The sequence below is a fragment of the Muscardinus avellanarius genome, assembly GCF_963383645.1.
Source record: "Muscardinus avellanarius genome assembly, chromosome: 4".
Classification (NCBI taxonomy): Eukaryota; Metazoa; Chordata; class Mammalia; order Rodentia; family Gliridae; genus Muscardinus; species Muscardinus avellanarius.
The window spans coordinates 39712143-39735783 of record NC_137789.1 but is presented as its reverse complement, the minus strand read 5'-3'; the positions used below and the strand labels follow the sequence as shown (position 1 = coordinate 39735783).

General features: G+C 37.7%; 1 protein-coding gene across 1 annotated transcript; it reads right to left on the bottom strand.

Moving 5' to 3' along the window:
* RNF19A (ring finger protein 19A, RBR E3 ubiquitin protein ligase) lies at positions 1-21689 on the bottom strand (the record flags this gene model as incomplete). Its single annotated transcript, XM_080694370.1, has 9 exons — positions 1-691; positions 1287-1430; positions 2873-3086; positions 6682-6843; positions 7551-7665; positions 9317-9479; positions 10215-10359; positions 11523-11731; positions 21019-21689. 9 exons carry the CDS (start codon positions 21687-21689, stop codon positions 1-3), a joined length of 2514 nt encoding a protein of 837 aa, XP_080550496.1.
* Between the last annotated feature and the right edge of the window lie 1952 nt (positions 21690-23641).

The following is a 23641-nucleotide window of genomic DNA, read 5'->3' as shown; positions in this document are numbered from 1 at the left end:
CTAAATTTCAGTCTGAATTGCAACTTTTAATTCCATTGTCTGATGTGAGTGGTTGTTATTTGTTTCTTTTAGTGCATCACCAAAATATGAATCAGCATTAGGTTTTATTCCATTGTTACCATGTTCGTCAGCAATATGATTCAGTTGTGGAACTTCTGAACATGAAGCAGTTTTAGTAAGCAGAGAAATGCTGCACTGATGTGGGGAATTTTCCAGCCGGTCATTTTCTACCTCAGGAAGAATGTTAACAGTAGCAAAGCGAGCATGATAATCACTGGAACCATGACTACAGGAAGTTTTCATGCTTTCTAGGTCAGAGCAACTAAATTCAGAGAAATGGCTAGAGTGGGAATCAGCTACAGATGGCATACTGTCACTCAGGGATGGAGCCTCGAATTCGCTTGAGTTCGTGCTCTGTTGTTCTAACAACTGTGCGTCCATGTCCTCTCGGGTCTCATTTATCTTCATGTTACCTTTTTTCCTCAATTTACCACTTTTTGATTTTTTTCCTGTCGTTGCCTCTTTGGACCACTTGGTGGCACTGGATTTACCTTCAGGCACGCCACTGGACGAGCCACCAGCATGGCTGCGGGTGGCACTGCCGTCGTCCACACTACTGCTTCCACTGTTGTGCCTGAATTTGGATGGCTTTGACTCAATATCTACTTGCACCTCCATACTGTTGCCTTCTCTGAAACATAAGAGAAACAAATATAAAATTTCTGACTTTTCATTTTTATTCAGATAAGAGCAAAACAGAAATGGGTTTCTGTGTAAAAAATCCAAATCCTATTAGCATATATTATCACAAAATATATTCTACTAAAATAAAATTACTTGAAATAGAGGAGTATCTTTATAAGACTTCTGTTTGTTTCAAACAGTAGTAGATATATTTATTGTGTAAGGTATTCCTGTCCTTTAAAGACAGCTTTACTGAAACATAATTTGCATATTACAAAATTCACCTGCTTAAAGTACACAATTCAGTGGTTTTTAGTATCTTATGAATTGTGCGACCATCGCCACCACCTCACTTGAGAACATTATCACTGCCAGAAGAAATCCCATGCATCAGTCCCATTTTCCCTTCCTCCCAGGTCCTGGAAACATGAGTCCACTGTTGGTATGGAATGGACTGGCTTCCTCTGGATATCTCGTTATTTTCTTTTCCCAGAGAACTTAGGAGTTAGTGACCATTACTCACTGGTAACTTTGCCCAGTGACAAGAACACTTCCTCTGAAACAACTTTTAAGATTTTTCGCTTTATAATAGCTTTCCTTACTTGTCCAAAGGGGTGTAGGAATTCAGTATGGAGCCGGCCATTGCTTTGGTGCTGGCGTTGTCACTAACTGTTCCCAAGCTGACTGTGCCAGATTCTCCACTTAAACTGTACCGTTCCTTCTGTACATCTGCTTGTACTTCCAACCTTAAAGAGGAGGAGATCAGATAAAAAACAAAATTTATTTATAATTCAGAACTACTCTAACATGTATCTTGAATAATTCAGTTAAGAGCCTTAGTAATGAAGCCAGGTATGGCTGCATACACCTGTACTTGGGAGGATGAGGCAGGAGATCCTAAATGCAAGGCCAGTCTTGTTTCAACTCAGCAAACTCTTGTCTCAGAATAAAATAGAAAAAGGGCTGGGGATGTAGCTCAGTGGTAGAGTGCCCCTGGATTTAATCTCCAGTATCCCCTCCTCTAATAAACACCTTAGCAATAAAAAGCTATTTTAGCTTTTTTTTTTCTTCCAGTACTGGGGATGGAACCCAGGGGCATTTAACCTCCAAGCTACACCCCTGCCCTATTTTTTATTCTTTATTTTGAAATAGGGCCTAAGTTATGGAGGGCCTAAGTAGCTGAGGCTGTCTGTAAACCGCGATCCTCCTGTTTCAGCCTCCCGAATGCTGGTATTACAAGCGTGTGCCACCATGCCCAGACTATTTTAGCTTTTTATAAACCATTACCTTTTCAGTTTTCTCTTATTTGATTATTCAAATTATACTGCAGCACACCAAACAGTACTGGCCACCCAAATGGAATGAGAAAAATGAGCTACCTGCCAAGTGAGGTAGTAAGAGAACCACATAAAAAGTACTCAACAGATTTTAACCTAAATATGTTCCATTGTTTCACTCAGATGTGGCACTCTGTTATGTTTCATAATAAAACACAAAGTCAGGATACATTTATCAACCATTAAACACGAAAGATCAGTGAGTCTAAAGGTCATGTATTCAAGATGGTCCTATAAATAAAACCTTTCTGTCTCTGCAGTTCTAGGAATGGAACTTCACTGCATACTAGCATGGCTCATGGCTCCTGAAAGTTAGCAGAGGCAAGTGCTTTACCATATAAATACTGCAACAAGCAAGATAAAGAGACAAACAAAAGCCATGCTAATTTCTCCTAGTTTCCTATACTATATGGCTGTTGGTAAAGGCTTGGTGAGAGGAGTCCTAATGCCTTAGGGCTGAGGCAGACTATCCTGGCCCCACCTGTTGCCTGGGCGTCGACAGTCTCATCTCCTAACATACCAACCACTGCTATTACCCCCAGAAGGAAGGTCTAGGCTAAGCACTGCCTTTTCTTCAATGTATACTTAAGCAACTTTAGCAATGATTCATCAAAATCTGACTAGTACAATGGGAAATTGGCAGAATGCTATTTCTCAGACTGTTTTATACCTGCATCATGAATATACTGTGACAGGAAATCCAAACACAGTAAAAATCTTACTGTGTACCACTAAATCCCATTACACATTACCATTAGGATTTCACCATGCTATGTGTTCAAAGTTCTCATCTAATTAATGTACTTAACAGGAGGCAGAAACAAAACACATCAAAACACTTTCATTCTCACCTGTTAAAGCAGTTGACCATGGCGCTTCCTGACAGACTCCCGGTTATGCTGGCTCCAGCTAGAGCCATGGTGCTGGCTGTTTCACTCAGGTTGTCTCGAATGGCTCCTATTCGATCCATGTGGCTTCCACTCGCACTCAAACTGCCGGTGAGACCACCAACACTCCCCTCCCCTATGCTAGGGTTGTGTCTTGCTTCTGCTACTGATGTTGTATCTAAATGCAAAGAATTCAAAGAATTTAAATGATTACTAATTTCCTTTTTAAATTCCTCCATGATTCCAGGTAGAACATTATGGGGTAAGAGTAAAGGGAAATATTTCAGAAAGAAAAGCTGAACCAGGGACCTCAATTTTAAATGGCTGCTTTTTAAAAAAATCACAAAGATTTAGGAATTCTATGGCAAACCAATTATTTAAAAAAATCAGCTTATTTTGAAGAAGTGGCACAAGAACTTCCAATAAGGGGTCATTTGTTTTTGTTTTTTATGGTGGTACTGGGGGTGGAACCCAGAGGCTTTCTATCTCCGGGCTATTCTCCCAGACCTTTTTAAAAATATTTTATTTGGAAACAGGGTCTCACTAAGTTGCTGAAAGCCTAAGTAGCTGAGGCTGGCTTCGAACCCGTGTGATCCTCCTGTCTCAGCCTCCCAAGCACGGGGATTACAAGTGTGTGCCACCATACCCGGCTAATAAGGAGTCATTTGAAAAACTTATTATCCTCTAGGTCAATAAGAATGCATCAAAAGTTGACTTCTAGATATAGCTGACAGTTCTAATGGTCTTTAAGCTATTACAAGATGTGGCAACTCAATGCTCTAATCTCACAGTACTTTTCACATGCTCTGTATTGACATTCACTTATTTATGGCAGTCATTGAGCTATTATATACCTAACTGTATGGTGATAAAGCTATGAAAGAATAAAGCAGAGGTAAAAGGAATGAGAGTGTTAAGTATATGTTTGTATATGCCGGTGCACCATTTTATATAATGTAATGGGGAAGGCCTCTTTGATAAGGCAACATTCATAGAGCCTCAAAAGAAGTAGAGTGAGGCATGAAATTATCTGGAGGAAGAATATTCCAAGAGGAGAGAATGACAGTTAAAGAACCCATAACCAAGCCGGGTGTGGTGGTATATGCCTGTCATCCCAGTACTTGAGAGGCTGAGCCAGGAGGATGGTAGATTCGAGACCAGCCTTGTCACCTCAATAACAAGGTAAGCAAGGCCCTCACAGCAACTTAGTGAGACCCTGTTTCAAAATAAAAAGTAAGCCAGGCATGGTGGCGCACACTTGTAATCCCTGCGCTTAGGAGGCAGAGACAGGAGGATGGCGCAGGTTCGAAGCCAGCCACGCTGGCTTAAGAGACCCTGTTTAAAAAAAAAAAATGTATAAAATATGTCTGGGAGTGTAGCCCGGAGGTAGGAGGGCTTCCAGGAACCCCAGTACCACCAACAAAACAAAACAAAATAAATAAAATGTGAAATGGAGCTAGGCGTGTAGCTCAGAGGCAGAACTCCCCTGGGTTCAATCCCCAGTACCATGGAGAAGGGGGGAAGCTGAAGCAGGAGCATGACTGGCCAACTTAAAAAGAAGGGAAGCCAGGTGTGGTGGCGCACGCTTGTAATCCCTGCGCTTGGGAGGCGGGGACAGGAGGACTGTGCAGGTTCGAAGCCAGCCGTGCTGGCTTAAGAGACCGTTTCCAAATAAAAATATAAAATAGGTCTGGGAGTATAGCCCAGAGTTCCATCCCTAGTACCACCAAAAAAATAAAAATAAGGAGGGAAGACAAGAAAGATGAATCAGAAGCAGAGTCAGTGTAGATCACGTAGGGCCTTGTGGGCCAAAATAAGAACTCTGACTTTGCTTTTCCCCTCAGTACAGTCAGTGGGGAAGTTTTGACATAAGACAGGCACAATATGACTTATGTGACCATGGCTGCACTGTGAAATAGTGAATATGAGCTGAGAAGCTGGCCAATGAATTAATTAAGAGGCTATTTCAATAGTGGAGGAGCAAAGAAGATGCAGCTTGGACTAATGCAAGAGCAGTGGAGGGAGTAAGAAGTAGTTGGATTATGGCTAAATCCTAAAGGAAGCAGCTATTCTTGCTTGTAGATCAGATATAGGATATAAGGAGTGTCAGCATAAGTGACTGCTTTTGATCTGAGCAGCAGGAAGGACAAAGAAACTACTTACTGAGGAGAGTATGACAGAGGAAAGAACAGGTTTTGAAGCAAAGAATTTGATTATAGAAAAGTTAAGCCTGAAATTCCTGTTCCATATCCAAGCAGAGATTAAAGAGGAGTAGAGTTAGATATACAAGTCTGATGTACAGGGAAGAGTTCTAGCCTAAATATGAATTTATAGAGATCAATCTGTCAATCAACTGATCAATAGATGAAATTACCTAGTGAGCGTGGATAAGAGAAGTAGTGCGAGAACTGGGCCCTGAGCCTCAAAGAAGACTGAGAGGGGTAGCTAGAAGATACGGTCAAAAGCAACTTCCCAGAAGACAAGTAAGAAGTGTTTCAAGGAGGAGGGCATGATCTATCACATCAGGTATATTGTTTATCAGGAGGAAGACAAAACTGACTACTGTATTTGGTAACAAGTCTTTTTTAGTGCAATGGCAGAGGTAAAATTTTGCAGTAGTAGGAACAAAATTTTATTTGGAGTTGAAGTCAAGAGAGAATGGGAGATAACAAAGTGGACATTATTTTTTTAATTAATCAGGTAAATTATTTTTTTAATTTGCCTGATTATTCCCCTAAGACAAATTTATAAAACAAAGTTGCTAGAATATATTTTTTTAGCTTTTTTTTTTGTGTGTGTGTGTGGTACTGAGGTTCCTGGAAGCCCTTCTACCTCCGGGCTACACTCTCAGACCTATTTTGAAACAGGGTCTCTTACGCCAGCGAGGCTGGCTTCGAACCTGCGCGATCCTCCTGTCTCTGCCTCCCAAGCATGGGGATTACAAGCGTGCGCCACCATGCCCGGTGTGCTAGAATATATTTTTAAAAGTTCATTAAATTATATTCCTATTGACAGTCTATGAAGGTCTTTATATTTTTAATCTTTGCAGTTTAGGTTCTAATTCACATTTCTTTGAAAATCACTGAGTTAAGTTTTTGGTTTTTTGGGGTTTTTTTGGTGGTACTGGGGATTGAACCCAGGGGTATCTTACCTCTGAGCTACATTCCCCAGTCCTATTTTATTCTTTCATTTTAAACAGGGTCTCACTAAATTGTGAGAGCCTAATTACTTTACGTAGCTGAGGCTGCCTGCAAACCTGCAAACCTCCTGTCTCAGCCTCCCAAGTACTTGGATTACAAGTGTGCACCACCATTCATAGCTAGGATTTCTTTTTTATTTTTGTGTGGTACTGGGGTTTGAGCCCAGGGGCATTCTACCTTCAAACGACATCCTCAGCACTATTCTAATTTTTATTTTGAAACCGGGTCTTGCTAGGTTGATGAGAGTCTCATTACTTGCTGAGGCTATCTTTGAACCCAACGATCCTCTTGTCTCAGCCTCTCTTTTACTGGAATTACAAACATGTGTTACCATGCCTGGTTAAAAGATTGGATTTCTAAGGCATCATATTCCTGTTAAGATACCTAGAATTATTCTACCCTCTTTCATCCATACATCTTTCATTGGCAGTTCATTTCACAGAGATGTTTGTTTACAGATGAACACTATCTGTCCTTGTAAGATGATGAAAATTCTAATTTGCATGTTATCTATGGTCTCACCCTACTTGAAACTATGAATAGCAATTTTCTACTTCTCCTTAAAGGACTTACCTATAGCGGTGTTAGTTCCACCAACATTTATATCATTTTCATCATCAAACTCAATCCTGACTCCTTTTCCATTTCCTGTTGAAACTCCACAACCTCCACTTCGGCAGAGAGAAATTGGAACAACACCATAGACATAGGCTAACATAATAGGAACACCAATGCCTAGAGAGGAATTAAATTAGTTATTATGAGCCAAAAACAAAATCACAGAAACATTAAGTCTAGAAAAAAATCTTTTCAAGAAAAGGTGTACAAGAGAAAAGTGCTAGGATTGTGAAGATTTGGCTGGCATACTTGCAAGAAGTGGATTTCCCCAGCTCTTAAAGGATACAAGCAAATTCAGGCTCCCAGCTTTCAGGTGACACACAGGGGGGAGGGGAACGGTAAAGACATGTAACCCCCCCCCTCCAGTATTGGGTGGGTGCTCTACCTCTGAGATGACCCCAGCCCTATTTTTTATTCTTTATTTTGAAACAGGGTCAGTAAGTTGCAGAGGGCCTCACTAAGTAGCTGAGGTTGGTTGGGAACCGTCTATCCTTCTGTCTCAGCCCCCCAAGTACTGGGACTAGGAGCATGCACCGCCACACCCAGTTAGCCTTTTCTTTTTAAGTGCAGGCCTCTGAACTGAAATGGGGGGAAGGGACTACCAGTCACTAATAATTTGTCAACTATTCTAAGGATGGGCTCTTGAATCTATAATACTTTTAACTAGTATGGCTACTGAATGAGAGACTTTGTAGGTTCAACTTAAATTATCCTTAAATAAAATTAAAAACCCTCATCTAACAATATAATATTTTGTTTAAAAAAATCCTTCCACAAAACCACTTAAAATCTGAGGCAACTACTATTTTAAAGCATTTTCTTACCTACAGTCACTGCAGCTACCACTGGAGACACAATTACAGACAAGGTCACACCACCTGCTATGGCCAGATTCCGTTTGTGCTTTGAAACATCCTTGCCTTCATATCGATTGTGAATCTTGAATAAAAATAAAAACCAGGTGGAGAATTAAAACGAAAGTGCATCACATATTTAATTTACATGAAACAGACCTACATGTGTAAGAAATTTAAAAGTGATTTATCAACAATTTTATTATCAAGTATCCTAATTCAAGGTAAAGCTATTACTGTTCTTAAACCATATTCTTACAACTAACTTGCTTCTTACTAATAAATCTGCTTACATAAAGCGGCAGTGTGATTCAATAGATTTTTTCTTTAATTTTTAAACAATTTTGAGTAAAAATGGCTTTTATGTAGTTTTATTAGAAGTATACTAAACTGAAACTGGTGGCACATGCTACCATAAAAATTAAGAGACTGAAATATCTAGGTTGTTTGAGGTTAAAAAGAATTAGAATACATAACACATCTGCCGCATAGTACAAGCCCAACAACAAACAGGTTAGTTCCTTTTAATAAATTGCTATCCTTTATTCTTCTTGGGTACAGGATTGAGACAGGATAATTTCTATAGTTACTTCTAAATTCTGAGATTCTTTTAATTTAGACATCACCAGACTTCTCAGCACATTACAAATTATCCCATTAACTTTTTAAAAAGTATCATTTGCTTAGCTAATAAAACATAATTCATTCAAAAATCCTAGGCCAGTAGGTATCATTAATAGTGTGCTTGGACTTCCGTAAGATTCTTATTATCTACAAAGCAGTGCATTTACTAGTCTACAGGAGTACAAGTGTGTGTGTGGGAAAGGCTTTAAGCTGAAGTGGAAAGAACTGAAGAACCGGTCAATTATTCTTTACCTGAGAGAATGAGTTACTTAGCTATTTAACAATCCATAAGCCTGATTTTATTTTCTTATTTTTTTATTTTATTTTTTGGTGGTACTGGGGATGGAACCCTTCTATCTATGGGCTACACTCCCAGATCTATTTTATGTTTTTATTTGAAAACAGGGTCTCTTAAGCCAGCAAGGATGGCTTCAAACTTGCACGATACTCCTGTCTCCAACTCCCAAGTGCAGGGATTACAAGCATGTGCCACCACGCCTGGCCATAAACCTGATTTTAGATGGATATACTCATAAGAAAAACATCAGGCATATCCTGAAATTTTATAATACTTTATACGCAAAATTAAATAAGTTATACTTAAATACTTAATACTTTATACTCATTTTATTAACACTTTTTTTTTCTTTTTTGTGGTACTGGAGGTGGAACTCAGGGGCTTTCTATTTCCAGGCTATACTCCCAGACCTATTTTTTTAAATTTGGAAACAGGGTCTCACTAAGTTGCTGAGAGTCTCACTAAGTAGCTGAGGCTAGCTTTGAACCTGTGTGATCCTCCTGTCTCAGCCTCCCAAATGCTGAGATTACAAGCGTACACCACCACGCCCAGTCTAAAGTTCATTTCATAAGAAATTTTATTAAATTTTTCAGATTCAGATAATTTTAAAGCATGACTGCTTTTTATTTTTACATATTAGCTTAACAAACATTACCGGTTTGCTACCTTAGGAAAAATAGCAACTGTTTTATAATGAAGAAACTAAAAATAATCTTTGAAAACAAAAAACAAAGCAAAAACTTATCAACAGTAAAGAGATACACCTCAATTTTTAGAATAAGCTAACACGCTAAGGAGGAAGTATGCACTTTACCTTCCGGCCCACATATACAGGAATGCCAATAATCATTGCAGGGATAGCAATGCCTGCTATTAAAGCAATTCCAACAGGAGCACCAACAAGGGTTCCCAGCTGCCACAAGATTTTCTTCTTTCGGCTCCAAGGTTTCTTCCCCCAAAAAGTACATCCTGACGGACTTAATGGGAAAAAATTATAATGTAAATTGACTAGTGCAAAATATGACATAAATTACAACACATTAAAACAATGACTGTCACAGAACACTTCTCAAACTTATTTTTGCCCTTTTCCTTGAATTCTGAGTTTATTTAGAAGCCAAAAAGTAAATGTAAAATTTATGACCTAGTATAATTACACCGGATATTAAACACTAGCATTCTAGTCTGACAAAAAAGAAACAAAAAGGAAACCTCCATTTCTGATTTGGACTAGGAATTAATTAGAAATAACTAGCATGGCCAGGTGTGGTGGCGCATGCTTATAATTCCAGCATTTGGGAGGCTGAGACTGGAGGATCATGGTTCGCGGACAGCCTCAGCTACTTAGTGAGGCCCTCTGCAACTCAGTGAGACCCGGTTTCAAAATAAAGAAGAAAAAGTAGGGCAGGGGGTGTAGCTCGGAGGTCAAATGCCCCTGGGTTGCATCCCCAGACCTGCAAAAAAAGAAGAAAAAAAAAAAAAAAAAAAAAAGAAATAACTAGCATAAGCCTGGCATTACGGTATGTGCCCATCTCAGCACTTAGGGGGACCGAGATCACTTGAGCTCAGGAATTTGATATTAGTCAGCCTGGGCAACATAAGGAAACCCCGTTTCAAAGCACACAAAACCCACAAATGACTTTACTTTTTCCAATAGGAGTTCTTTTGTCTTAAAATATAAAATGTTTACAGCTCTCCCTTTAAAAGCTTACCTTAGATAATGTAAATCAGAGATTTCTTTCATACACAACCAACAAAACTCACAACCGCAGACAGCACATGTCATGTGATTACAGCTCCCATCATTCATCTTTATTATATAAGCAGCACATCGTGGGCAAGGCTTTATATCATCAGCTATTAGGAACAGAGACAACCTGTTAAGTATATAAAACTGATCTAATAATGATTTCTAATGATTACCAACTGTAGCAATGCAAAAAAATCTTAACATGTATATAATTCATTGACTGACAGCTTTAGCTTGCTGTTTTTATTATATAAAGCATTTTTTTCTTCTGAAAGAGGAAACACATTTTTTCATTAAAATTTTAAGATGTAAACATTTTTCAAACACAGTAACAAAACAATGATAACAAAGATTAAAAAGAGAAAAGAGACTTAAGGCTAGTCCCAAGCAAACTGTGAACTGTTCGCCTTGCCTTCTGAGTGGCACTTTTCTGGAACTTTTCTACCCTTTACTTAACTCAAATGTAGATATTCTGAATGCTATTCCTGAGTGAGTAACAATAATAGGAAGTGACAGTTTGATATTAATCTGAGTCACTACATCCAAAGCACTGAGAAAGAATTCATTTCTCCTAAGAACATCAACTATAAGCACTATAAAAATAATACAGCTATCTTTAGAAAAGCTGTCATTTCCTACTACATAGAATAGACAGATGGGCCTTACAAAGAATCAGTACCTAGAATAAAAGGATGAGGTAAGAGATAAAGGAGGGGTTTTATGGTTATAAATACTTTGACAAGATAGTTAAAAGGATTCCAAGAATAAATAGTTTTAAACAATCTACAGGTAGTATATTCAAAATTATTATTTAATTATAAGTACATAAATGAGATGGGTGTGATTGCACATTTGTCATCCTCGCACTTGGGAGTTTGAGACAGGATTGTAGGTTTGTAGCCAGCCTCGTTAACTTAGTGAGGCCATCTGCAACTTAGTGAGACCCTGTTTCAAAATAAAAGAATAAAAGAGGGCTGAGAGTGTAGCCCCTGGGTTTCATCTCCAGTACCACCCCCCACACACAAAAAATATATGACATTTCCTTTATATCTGCTTTTGGATAATAAAACTGCTGCAACCTCAGAACCACTTTCTTCCACAGGAAAGAATATGTGCTTCTGGGACAGAAATGCACTTAAAACATAAAAACACTTAAAAAATGAAGGGAGAACAGGGGATAAGAGTAACAGAACACTTCTTTTTTATTAGCATAAGTAGATGTTTCTGTATGCGTTAAATATCTTATTAGAAAAATATGAGACATAAATACCTGCTGCTCCAGACTCCTGACTATAACTAATGGATGAAGAACGTATAGTTCTTAAACGTAAACTCTGGGCTCTCTCCTGCCGAGCAGCATCACAGGTCTGGTTGGGGTGCCAAATCTGCTTACAGTGGTAGCAAAACTCTGTTCCACAGCCTTCTCGCCCACAAGTTAGTTTTGGACAGCTGGCACATCCGAATGCTATCACAGCATATCTTGAAAAAACAATAAAAATTTAAAGTGTGATTATCTATTGAGTAAAATAAAGTATCCAACTAAAATATTATTCCTGAAAACCATTTTATATTTATGCATTAGCAGTTATAAACTCTTAACACTCTATCACCAATATCAAAATAAGAGAAAAGTGAACAGTTCACAAATAATGACATAAACAGATTAAAAACATTTTTTCTTTTTTGGTTCTGGGGACTGAACCCTGAGGCATTCTACCTGAGTTACAACCCCAACCCTTTTTACTTTTCATCTTAAAAACACTTTAAGAGCTTACTTTTTAACTTTTAAAAACTTTCAACTTTTAGGTAGGATATTAACCAGTAATTTTATAAAAAATGAATTAAATCAGTATTGAATGCACACAGAAAAGACAAGAAACACACCAAGAAACTTAACAATGGTTTTTCTGGTATTGGGAGTTTTACTTTTCTTCCTGATGTATTTATATATTTATGATTTCTTATAAGTACTTGTTATCTTCTTAATCAGAAAAAAATAAAATGATTATTTAAAAACACACTATGAGTCAGCTACACCTGTTGGTTAGTGACATATTGTGCCAATTTATAGACTTTCTGATTATCCTGTAATTTATGCAAGAACTGTCCCATTTTCCGTCCCCCTAAACTACATGGTAAATATAGGTCTTTGGTGCCAACCTCCTACAGAAAAGTGCACAAACTAGAAATGCTCAATCAAGATGTAGTTTGGGTGTTTTTACTTCAGATGAAAAAAAAAAAAAGATTGAAAACATGTTATGTGTCTAGCCCTAATAGCAATTCTCTGAGTATATATTTTTGGCACTTTAAAAACTTTTGACTTATGCCGGGCATGGCATAAGATGTAGTTTGGGTGTTTTTACTTCAGATGAAAAAAAAAAAAAGATTGAAAACATGTTATGTGTCTAGCCCTAATAGCAATTCTCTGAGTATATATTTTTGGCACTTTAAAAACTTTTGACTTATGCCGGGCATGGCATAATCCCAGCACTTAGGAGGCTGAGACAGGAGGATCACACAGGTTCAAAGCTAGCCTCAGCTACTGAGTGGGGCTCTCAGCTAAAAGTGAGACCCTGTCCCAAATAAAGTATAAAATAGGAGTATAGCCTGGAGGTAGAAAAGCCCCTGGGTTCCACCCTCAGTACCACACACACACACACACACACACACACACACACACACACAAATTCTTTTGACTTAAAATAAGTTCTGGACATTCTTGGGCATTTATTCCTGAAAAATAAAATTTTTATACATGAATACTCACAGTAGCTTTATTTATTATAGTTAAAAACCATAAAGAACCCATATATTCTTCAACAAGTAAATGGTTAAACACACCAGGGTGCGCGTATGTACACCAAGGTACACTCTACTCAACAATAAGAAAAAATTACTGGCATGAGTAACAGTGTGGATCAATCTCTGGGGAATTAAGCTGAGTGAAAAAAGTCAAATTTCAAAAATGTTATAAGATACATGTCTCTATTTATATAAAAATGTGAAATGACATTTTAGAAATGGAAAACAGATTATGGCTGCCGGGGTGAAAAAAGAGAGAGTGGGAAGGAGGCAGATGCTGCTACAAAAGAGCAGTACGAGGGATCTTTGCTGGGATGGAGCTGTTCGGTACCTTACTGTGGTGATGCACACAAATCTACATGTGATCAAATGCTAAACACACACACACAAGTGCAAGTAGAACTGAGGACAATAAGTAAATTAGTAGATTGTATCTTTGTCAATATTCTTTTATATTTTAAGTGATAATTATATTCTGATATTGTTCTATAGCTTTGCAAAAATGGTACCAGAGGGGCAAACAATGTAAATAAGACATCTCCTATAATTCCAACTCTGAAATTACTTCTTACAACTACATGGGCATCTCCAATTACCTCAATGAAACTTACCTCCCCCCCTTCCTCCCTCCTCCCCCCCCTCCCTCCCTTTTCTTTTTGCGGTACTGGAGACAGAACCCAGGAGCATTCTACCTCCCAGCTATAACCCCAGTCCTATTTTTTATTCTTTATTTTTGAAACAGGGTCTCACTGAGTTGCAAATGGCCTAAGTAGCTGAGGCTGTCGGGGAACTGCAATCCTCCAGTCTCGGCCTATCCAAATGCTGGGATTACAAGCGTGCGCCACTACACCCGGCTTCATTGAAACTTTCAAGTAAGAAATTTGGGGCTACGGATGTAGCTCAGTGGTAGAGTGCTTACTTGACATGAGTAAGACTCTGAGTTTGATCCCCAGAGCAGGAAGGGAGGGAAGGAGGTAGGGAGGGAAAGACTGAAGGAAGAAACTAGTTCTTTTTGAAAACAGCAATAAACAAGTCTTACCTATATTTAAGAAACTTGTATATATCATACATTTCCTTTTGTTTGCCTCATAATTAAGGGACTTTGAGCCAGGCGTGGTGGTGCACACTTGTAATACCAGCATTTGGGAGGCTGAGACAGGAGGATTGTGGTTCATGGATAGCCTCAGCTACTTAGTGAGGCCCTTTACTCAGTGAGACCTTGTTTGAAAATAAAGAATAAAAAATAGGGCTGGGGGTATAGCTCAGAGGTAGAATGCCCTTGATTTCCATCCCCAGTACCCACCCCCCCACACACACAAAAAAAATTAGGGGACTTTTTAGGGCTCTTCTTGTTACTGACAATAAAATTTAAATAAACTGTAACTAAGTTTTTATCAAATTTCGAGGTAATCTACACAATTATGCAAGACTATAAGAAGCAGGGAAGTTCTTCCATTTTGGGATCTGCTGAAGGAAGTACTCTTTAAGTACTTCACATCTTAAATTTACACTTTATATCTTAAATTTATTTCTGACAAATTCTCTAATTGCAACTATCACGGATATGTTCAAACATACTGAATTAAAGGCAATTTAAATCAACACGTGACATTGTGGCAAAGCTTCTCTCCTCTTAGCTTTAAGATAGGAAGCTGGCCAGGCATGGTGGCGCATGCTTGTAATCCCCGCACTTGGGAGGCAGAGACAGGAGGATCGCACAGGTTTGAAGCCAGCCGCGCGCGCTGGCTCAGGAGACCCTGTTTCCAAATAAAAATATATAAAAAATAGGTCTGGGAGTGTAGCACGGAGGTAGAAGGGCTTCCAGGAACCCCGGTACCACCAAAAAAAAAAAAAAAAAAAAAAAAAAAAAAAAAGATAGGAAGCTGATTCATTTCAATCTCAGAAAAAGGAAAAGGACCCTACATTTAATTTTCTATTAATTATGAATCTAAAGTATGATTTAAAGTAAAATCTTTATATAAAATAATAATTCTAGTGAAAAGGAAACGGCACTCTCTTCTCTAACCCAGAGAGGGAGGAGGAAGAAGAGGGAAGGAAAGGGTAGAATGGTGAGATCCATGTGAATGCAAGGTCAAATCCAAAATCAGTAAGTTTTTGAAACTGGTCACAATTTACAAAGCAGAAGAAGTGCAAATTACACTTCCACGACTTACTACCTCTGTGTGTGTGTTACTGGAGATTGAACCCAAGGTCATTTTACCTCTGAGCTATACTCCCAGCCCTATTTTTAATTCCTTATTTTGAAAAAGGGTCTCATTAAGTTGTGAGGGGCCTCACAAAGCTGCTGAGCTGGACATGAACCTGCGATCCTCCTGACTCAGCCTTCCAAGTACTGGGATGACAAGTGTGTGCCACCCTGCTTTCCTCTACCTGTGCAGTGCAAGTTATATAATTGCTCCACAACTAAGTCTTCCCACACATAAAACAGAACTTACTGAAGTTTGGCTTAGCCTTGGTATTCAGCCCAGATCATCAGCTTTGGCCTTCAGAAGACCACATATGCAAATGACTACTTTGATGACCTCTCTGCTATCCTTGCACTTGTGCTTGGCTAATGAGGATGTAATCATACAAATTACAAGTATTTCTGTATCAATAATGTAAGTATTGTCATGTGAATTTAATATTAATATTTGAATACTCATTTAAAAGTAAATATTGGTGGGCATTCTAGATATAACAGTGGAAATCTTTCTCTTTTTTTTTGTGGTACTGGGGGTGGAACCCAGAGGCTTTCTACCTCTGGGCTATACTCCCAGACCTATTTTATATTTTATTTGGAAACAGGGTCTCACTAAGTTGCTGAGAGCCTCACTAAGTAGCTGAGGCTGGCTTCGAACCTATGTGACCCTCCTGTCTCAGCCTCCCAAGCACCTGGATTACAAGCGTGTGCCACCACACCTGGCAACAGTGGAAATCTTTATGCTAAAGTTTTACTGAATAAGTAAGTGTATATTATGTTACAAGAATAAAATGCTACAATCTAGCAGCTCAATTCACAATTGCCAAATTATGGAACCAACCTAGGTGCACCCCTCAACTGATGAAAAGGCGGCATATATAAACAATAAAGTATACTCTGCCATTAAGCACAAAATCATGTTATTTGCAGAAAATTGGTGGACTAAAGAGTATTATGTTCAGTGAGATCAGCCAGTCTGAAAGGTTGCATATTTTTTTCTCATCTGTGGAAGCTACAAAGACAATAGGAAACAAAAGGGATTTCATATAAATGAGAAAACCAGAATAGCAGAAGGGGAAAATGAGGCTTGAGGAAGGAGCAGTCCTAGTGATGTTACATATGAAGAATCACTACCCATCTTACTAAGATGAACGGGGCAGGGACAGTGCAGTGGGACACGGCTGTGTGTGCATGTGTGAGTGGACTACTTTGAACTTCACTACAATGTATAATTATAACGTGCCACTAGAGTGTAAGATAGAAAAATGCAATGATTGGTAATGATGTCTATGAGAGTCAGATTTTGGTACAAATTTAACTTTCAAATAATTAAAAAGGGAAATAAATTTACAGTTAATATAAATACTGAAAGTGCTTGGACTAGATACATTTAGGAAGAATATATCCTTTCTGAGCAAATATTTATAAACACAAGGTAGATTAATACAATCAGGTTATGTATGAGGATTCTAACTTTTGTAGACAGCTGCTTAGTATACTAGTATTTATATCACTAAACAAAACTTAACTGACTTAATTTTTTTTTTGGTGGTACTGGGGATGGAACCCTTCTACCTCTGGGTTACACTCCTAGATCTATTTTTTTGTATTTTATTTGGGAACAGGGTCTCTTAAGCCAGCGAGGCTGGCTTGGAACCTGCATGATCCTCCTGTTTTCGCTTCCCAAGCGCAGGGATTACAAGCGTACGCCACCACGCCCGGCCTGAATTAATTTTTAATGAAGATTTAGGCTGTGTATCTTTCAAGAAAAAAATTCTATTGAGAAATTCTTCACATATTGACAAGAAAAATTAAAAGCAGAACGTCAACTTTGCCCTTCCAAAATTACACAAGAGAAGTTCCAAAATCTAATAAAATATGCATAAAATCATAAAGGAGCCGGGTGTGGTGCCGCACACTTGTAATCCCCACGCTTGGGAGGCTGAGACAGGAGGATTGCACAGGTTCAAAGCCAGCCTCAACTACTTAGTGAGGCTCTCAGCAACTTAGTGAGATCCTGTTTCCAAATAAAATATAAAATATGTCTGGGAGTATAGTCTAGAGGTAGAAAGCCCCTGGGTTCCGCCCCCAGTACCACCAAAAAAATAAAATAAAAAATAATCATAGAGTATGGCAGGGCAACTGAGGAAATATAGAGGACCTGAAACACATTTTCTTCTCAACAATCTTTCAAACAATTTTATAAATTTATTTCAGATGATCTCTTTATGGTTTTATGGAGAGAGATGTAAACTTGCTGAAAATGACTTAGAGAGGTACATGATTTTTGAGATTTATCTAAACTTAGTATCCTAATAGTGTCCCTCCTATAAAATATATTAACACAAAACTTCATCCTAAATCTAAACAATATGCTATAAACAAAAGTAGTGATATTAATATGAATACCCAAATAGAATTTTTTAAATATGTAGTATTTTAAATATGTAGCAAACTAATGGCTGACCATGTAGAGTGATTACCATTCCTGCTTTATGATGTCAAACATCAAGTATTTGACTGCTCATTTTTAAAAGTAAAAATAAAACTTGAAGTTTATCACACTATGATGGTGATATCTGACTTTAGTCTTGGAAGAACAGAGACAACAACTGGCCATTTGGCAAAATGCAGGTTTGACACATCTCAAAAATTAAGACATAAGCTAGTATGACAGAATGGACCCATAGCTCCAGCTACTCAGGAGGCTGAGGCAGGGAACCACTTTAAGCCAGGAGACAGAGGCCAATCTGGGCAACACAGTGAGCCTCTTAAAAAAAAAAAAATTAAGGATATAAATATGAGATTTAAATAAAACGATATATATACATGTTAGGGGTAGCAGGGATAGACAGACAACTTCTGAAGTTTTCTAGTTACTTGGACTGCTTAAACCCTCCTGATTAGTAGTAGACAGCTAGGAAGAAAGTGGGGAAGAGAGGAAAAACTGAAGTAGGGCAGTCTTCCCAGAAGTTAGGGAAATACCAAGCAAAATTAAATTACTTTTTTGGGTTGTGTGTATTTTTGTTTTTCTGGTTGTTTTTATTTTACTACAGAAAATCCTGAAGAATTTTTTATATACTGATGTTCAGTACATAGAATACTATATTTCCTGAATTTATCTGATCATGACTTTTATTTCCTGGGGGAGTATCTCAGTATTAGTGTTTTACAAATATACTATTTATAACATTGAGGAAGGGGAGATAACTAGGGTGATATATTTTACTTACTTGCAGCATATTTTATATGAAAGGAAAAGAATGAAGAAAAGTTAAGAAAAGTTATGGAGAAATTCAAGATGTTTTCAAAAGCATAAAGTTTTTAACAACATTAAAGAACAAAACAACAACAAAAATCCCAGAATTATCAGTTCATTTAAGAGGAAAAGTCTGTTTGTATCAGAATGAAGAGGCTTATGCTTATACTTTCAACAAATTCCGATCCTTCCACTAGAAAAGTGACTGACTTGTCTGGTACATTTGTGAGGTCTAGACAAAGCGAGGTTCGTCTCTGGTTCCTTTGTTTAGGACTCACATCCTACTGTTTTCCACTAATGTGCTACAGGGGAGGGCTACAAATGTTCAGAACTGCCTGAGACTCACTGTGGAAATCTAATTTAGGGATGGAATGTTAGCACTTTTGCTGTCTGTCTAGAGCTACATTCTTTAGTCAACTAAGAGAAAGCTTACATGTCAACTATGTCTTATATATTAACTTGGTTTTGAACAAGGGTGTGAGGGAAAATGTTAATTTTTGTTAATTCCTTGAAAAAGCCACCAAAAATCTCAGTATCCATTAACAATATGAGGTGAAATAATATGTACTGAGTTAATTGGTGTTAAAATATACCTGGGTTAATTTTATAGTCAGGAAGAATAAATTAAAAGAAAACTCTGAGTTCAAGTTACTAGAATACTCTTATGTTTATCACTAGTTATAAATAACAACTTCTCCCCAAACACCTTACTATAACTAACCTATAAATAAATCAGTTTTCTAAGTTTAATGTACTTCTGTGATATTTTTAAAAATTTTAAGAGGTCAGCTTATAAAAGCACTTCCAGTACATAAAAAAAAAAAGTCAAGGTATAGCTAAAATTTCTCTTTGTGAGATAGAATATGGACATTAATAGGAATTCTAAAAATATATGTTCTTAGCCGGGCATGGTGGTGCACGCTTGTAATCCCAGCATTCGGGAGGCTGAGACCAGAGGATCATGCTTTGCAGACAGCCTCGGCTATTTAGTGAGACTCTCCGCAACTTAGTGAGACCCTGTTTCAAAATAAAGAGCAGGGGTTGGAGCTCGGAGGTCGAATGCCCCCTGGGTTCCATCCCCAGACCCACACACACACACACAAAAGTTCTTTAGTCCCTAAGGTTATGCTCCATTTTAAAAAAAACCATTAAAAACATTATCCTCCATTAGAGTAAATTATTTTGAGAAATGATTAAAACCAGCTTGAAACTATACAAACCTAATTACAGTTGATCACATTACTCTACAGTGTGTTTTATGTTAGGAACATATAGTCATACTGGCTCATTCAACAATTTTTTTTATAGAACATGAGGTTAACCTGGGGTCACAAAGAAAAAAATTCTTTTTGCCCTCGGGGGGCTCACAGACATTTAAATTAAATATATACAAAGATTCCCAGTAAATTAAGAAGTACTCACGAGATGACAAGGATGATGTGTTCCTGCAGCAGGGGGGGCTTACCCAACTGAAATGGGTGATGACAGAAACTAAAACACCAACTCTTTGCTATCAGACTAAATAACATACAAATGAGGCCTGCTAAGCAAAGACAGTAATTATTTTTATCTAACACAGGTTCTAGGCTGCCTCTCCTCTTACATTTCCCTTGCCCCAGTTCTTCTCCCAGGCTACGACTAAATTCTTCTCTGAACCCAGGAAGAATGGTATGTTCATGTTCTCCAAAGCAGGGCAGCAAACCTAACTCTAGTTAAATTTCAGCACTCAAATTTGGCCTCCTAAACTGCTTCACAAGTGAAGTTTTTAGAAATATTGTTTTGAGGTTTTTTGTTTATTATTGGAAACTGAACCCAGGGGCATTCTACCTCAGAGCCTTATCTCTAGCACCTTTTATTTTTATTTTGGAACAGGGTTTAAGTTGCTGAAGGTCTCACTAAGTTGCTGAAGCTGGCCTTGAAACTCTGATCCTCCTGTCTTGGCCTCCCAAATTCTGGGAATACCACTACACCTGACTTATAAATATTGTACTTTAAACAAGTTAATAGGTCCTGGCCCTTAGAAGAGTGGAAAAAATATTAGGTCAGAAACCTCAAGAGATATCAAATATAAACTTGGTTAGTACTCTTTTCTACTCTGAAGCAAGGACAGTATTTTTCAAAGTGTGTTAAATAACTTTTATTTATGATCACACAAAAATCCCTCACCCCAAGCAAACAACCATGGATCATTTCATCTGTATTCCAAAATAAAACTCTCTAAATGGATGGGGAAATTCAATTTTGCATACAACTAGATCCTTTCTCTACCATCTTGTTCTTTTCTTCCAAAATGCTCTAAGTGAAAATATAATACAGAGACAATATAAACTAAGATAGGATTCTTGCCTTTTAACACCTATAACAAGGCATGTGCTCAACATGTTTGTTGAATAAATGACTTCTCTGGCATATTAAGACTATTCTTTTGAGTAAGCCAGCAAGTTCTTCTTTTATTTCCACAGAAAAACAAATCAACTCAAAAATACTGAAACAACATCTTACCCACAGTCTGGAGCTGGACACCACCTGCAATCAGGATCTGCAACAAGCCACCGTCTGAGCATGAACTCTTCATATTTTTCCATCAAGACATCATCACTTAGTATCAAGCGAATATCATGGGGATTGAACCTTTCAGTACATTCTGGGCAACTGATATTAACTCTACTCTCAGAGATTTCTATCCTTAGGTATTGTCGTAAGCAATCCACACAAGATCTATGATGACAAGTCATTATATCAGGAAATCTGTCTTTAGAATGCCGCAAAAGGCACAGAGGACACTCTATAAAGTCTCCAATTTGTTTGCTGATAGATGTTAATCCGTTGTCAGAAGAGGTATTTGTAGAGAAAATGGAGTTCTTATCAGTACACATTTCAGAATGTATGCTCTCAATACTTGCAATTCCATCCACTCCGCCATGTAGCTCCCTTGATTTACGCTTGTTGTCCTTTTTCCTCCGAAAGAGTGAGCCTAATGAAATTCTTCTCTTTTTGGGAGCCTTTTTGACTGAAGGCAGGCTCACAGATGAAGCGGAAGACTGAAGATCTCGATCTGAACCCATTTGCCGATGTAAACTCATGTCTAATATGCTCATTAGAATTGAGTCAGGGTCAGTGTTTACACACAGCCCTTCATTATATTTGCAGATAAAACCTATTTCTTCTTGCATTCAGATTAAGTCATGATGTAAGAAAATTCTTGAAAAAGTTCAATTTACAGAAGACTGTTATCATAGATGTCCTGAAAAATAAAACAAAAACCATGAACATTTAATTGTATTTTTAGTCTTCATGCTTCTATAAGCTTATAAACATTATGAAATTTCAAACATGTTCTTTTAATCATTAATTTAAAAATAAGGTCAATTTATCAAACTGTTCTACAGAGTATAAAATTATTGCTGAAACAGCAATGAGGACATTCTTTAATCATAATAAAAGATTCTCTAAGCTGAGCATGGTGGCACACAATTGTAATCCCAGTATTTAGGAGGCTGAGATAGAAGGATTACAGGTTCACAGCCAGCCTCAGCTACTCAATGAGGCCCTCTGCAACTTAGTGAGACTGTTTCAAAAAAAGAATTTTAAAAAGGGGTTGGAGGTGTAGCTCAGAGGTAGAATACCCCTGGGGTTTAATCTCCAGTTCTGGGAAAAAAAAAAAAAAAAGATTCTCTATATTTGAGCTGACCTGATCATTATTAAAATCTTAAATAAAACTTCTGGTCATTATCACACTAACTTAAATGATTCCTTACTGCCTTTTTGAGTTTGTTTTTAATTGAAAATAATACATACATGCCAATACAAAGGGTTAAGAATAGGTTATACAATCTTTTTTTTTTTTGTGGTACTGGGGATGGAACCCAGGGGCTTTCTATCTCCGGGCTACATTCCCAGACCTATTTTACATTTTATTTGGAAACAAGGTCTCACTAAGTTGCTGAGAGCCTCACTAAGTAGCTGAGGCTGGCTTCGAACTTGCGTAATCCTCTTGTCTCAGCCTCCCAAGAGCTGGGATTACAAACGCCCGACTAGGTTATACTATCTTAAAGACCACCACCAAGAGAGGCTCTTACATTGCCAGAAATAATGACATATTATATAGTTACAGTAATTAAGACAGTGTGCTATGTTACAAAGATAGACACAAAACAATGGAACAAAATAGTCTTAAAAGTCCTATATACATGATACTTGCTTTATGACAAAGGTGACATTGCTGGGCATTAAAATAGCCTTTTTATTAAAAAATTTTTATGGTACTATATGTCTACCAGTTATTCACCTGAGAAAAATAAAAAAGAACTTGACCTATGGCTCATACCATGTATAAAATTCAATTCCAGATGTTTCACAGATCAAAATGTGAAAAGTAAAACCATAAAATTTTTAGAAGACAACAGAGGAGAATATTTCAATAAAAGATTTCTTAAAAAGCACATATTATTAAACATAAAAGATTGATAAATTGAACTACAATTAAATCAAAAGACATTATTAAAGATGTGGGAGAATATCTGCCACATTAACTTATAGGAACAGTATCCATGGTATGTAGAGAACACTTAAAAATCAATAAAGTAGACAATCCAACAGAAAAATGAGCAGAGAACAGGCACTTCACAAAGGATACAAAAAAAAAGTTTAACACCATTAGATAATAGGAAACAAAATATTAAAGCGAGGGGCATGGTGGAGCATGCTTGTAATCCTAGAACTTGGGAGGCTAAGATAGATGAATCTCGGGTTTGTGGCCAGGCTCAGATAGTTAGTGACACCCTCTGCAACTTAGTAAGGTCCTCCACAACTTGATGAAACCCTGTTTTTAAAATATAGGGTTGGGGGTGTAGCATGGAGGTTGAATGCCCCTTGGTTTAATCCCCAGTAATGACAAAAACAAACAAACAAACAAACAAACAAACAAACAAACATTAAAGCTACACTGAGATATCACATACCCAATAGGGTGAATTATTACTTCCAAGCATTGCAAAGGATCTGGAGGAACAGGAATACTCTTATATTAGTCAGGGAAGTATAAAATGGCACAAATACTTTGGAAAACTGCTTAATGTCTATCAAACTTGAAGCAAGATGTAGTGATGCATGCTTGTAATCCCAG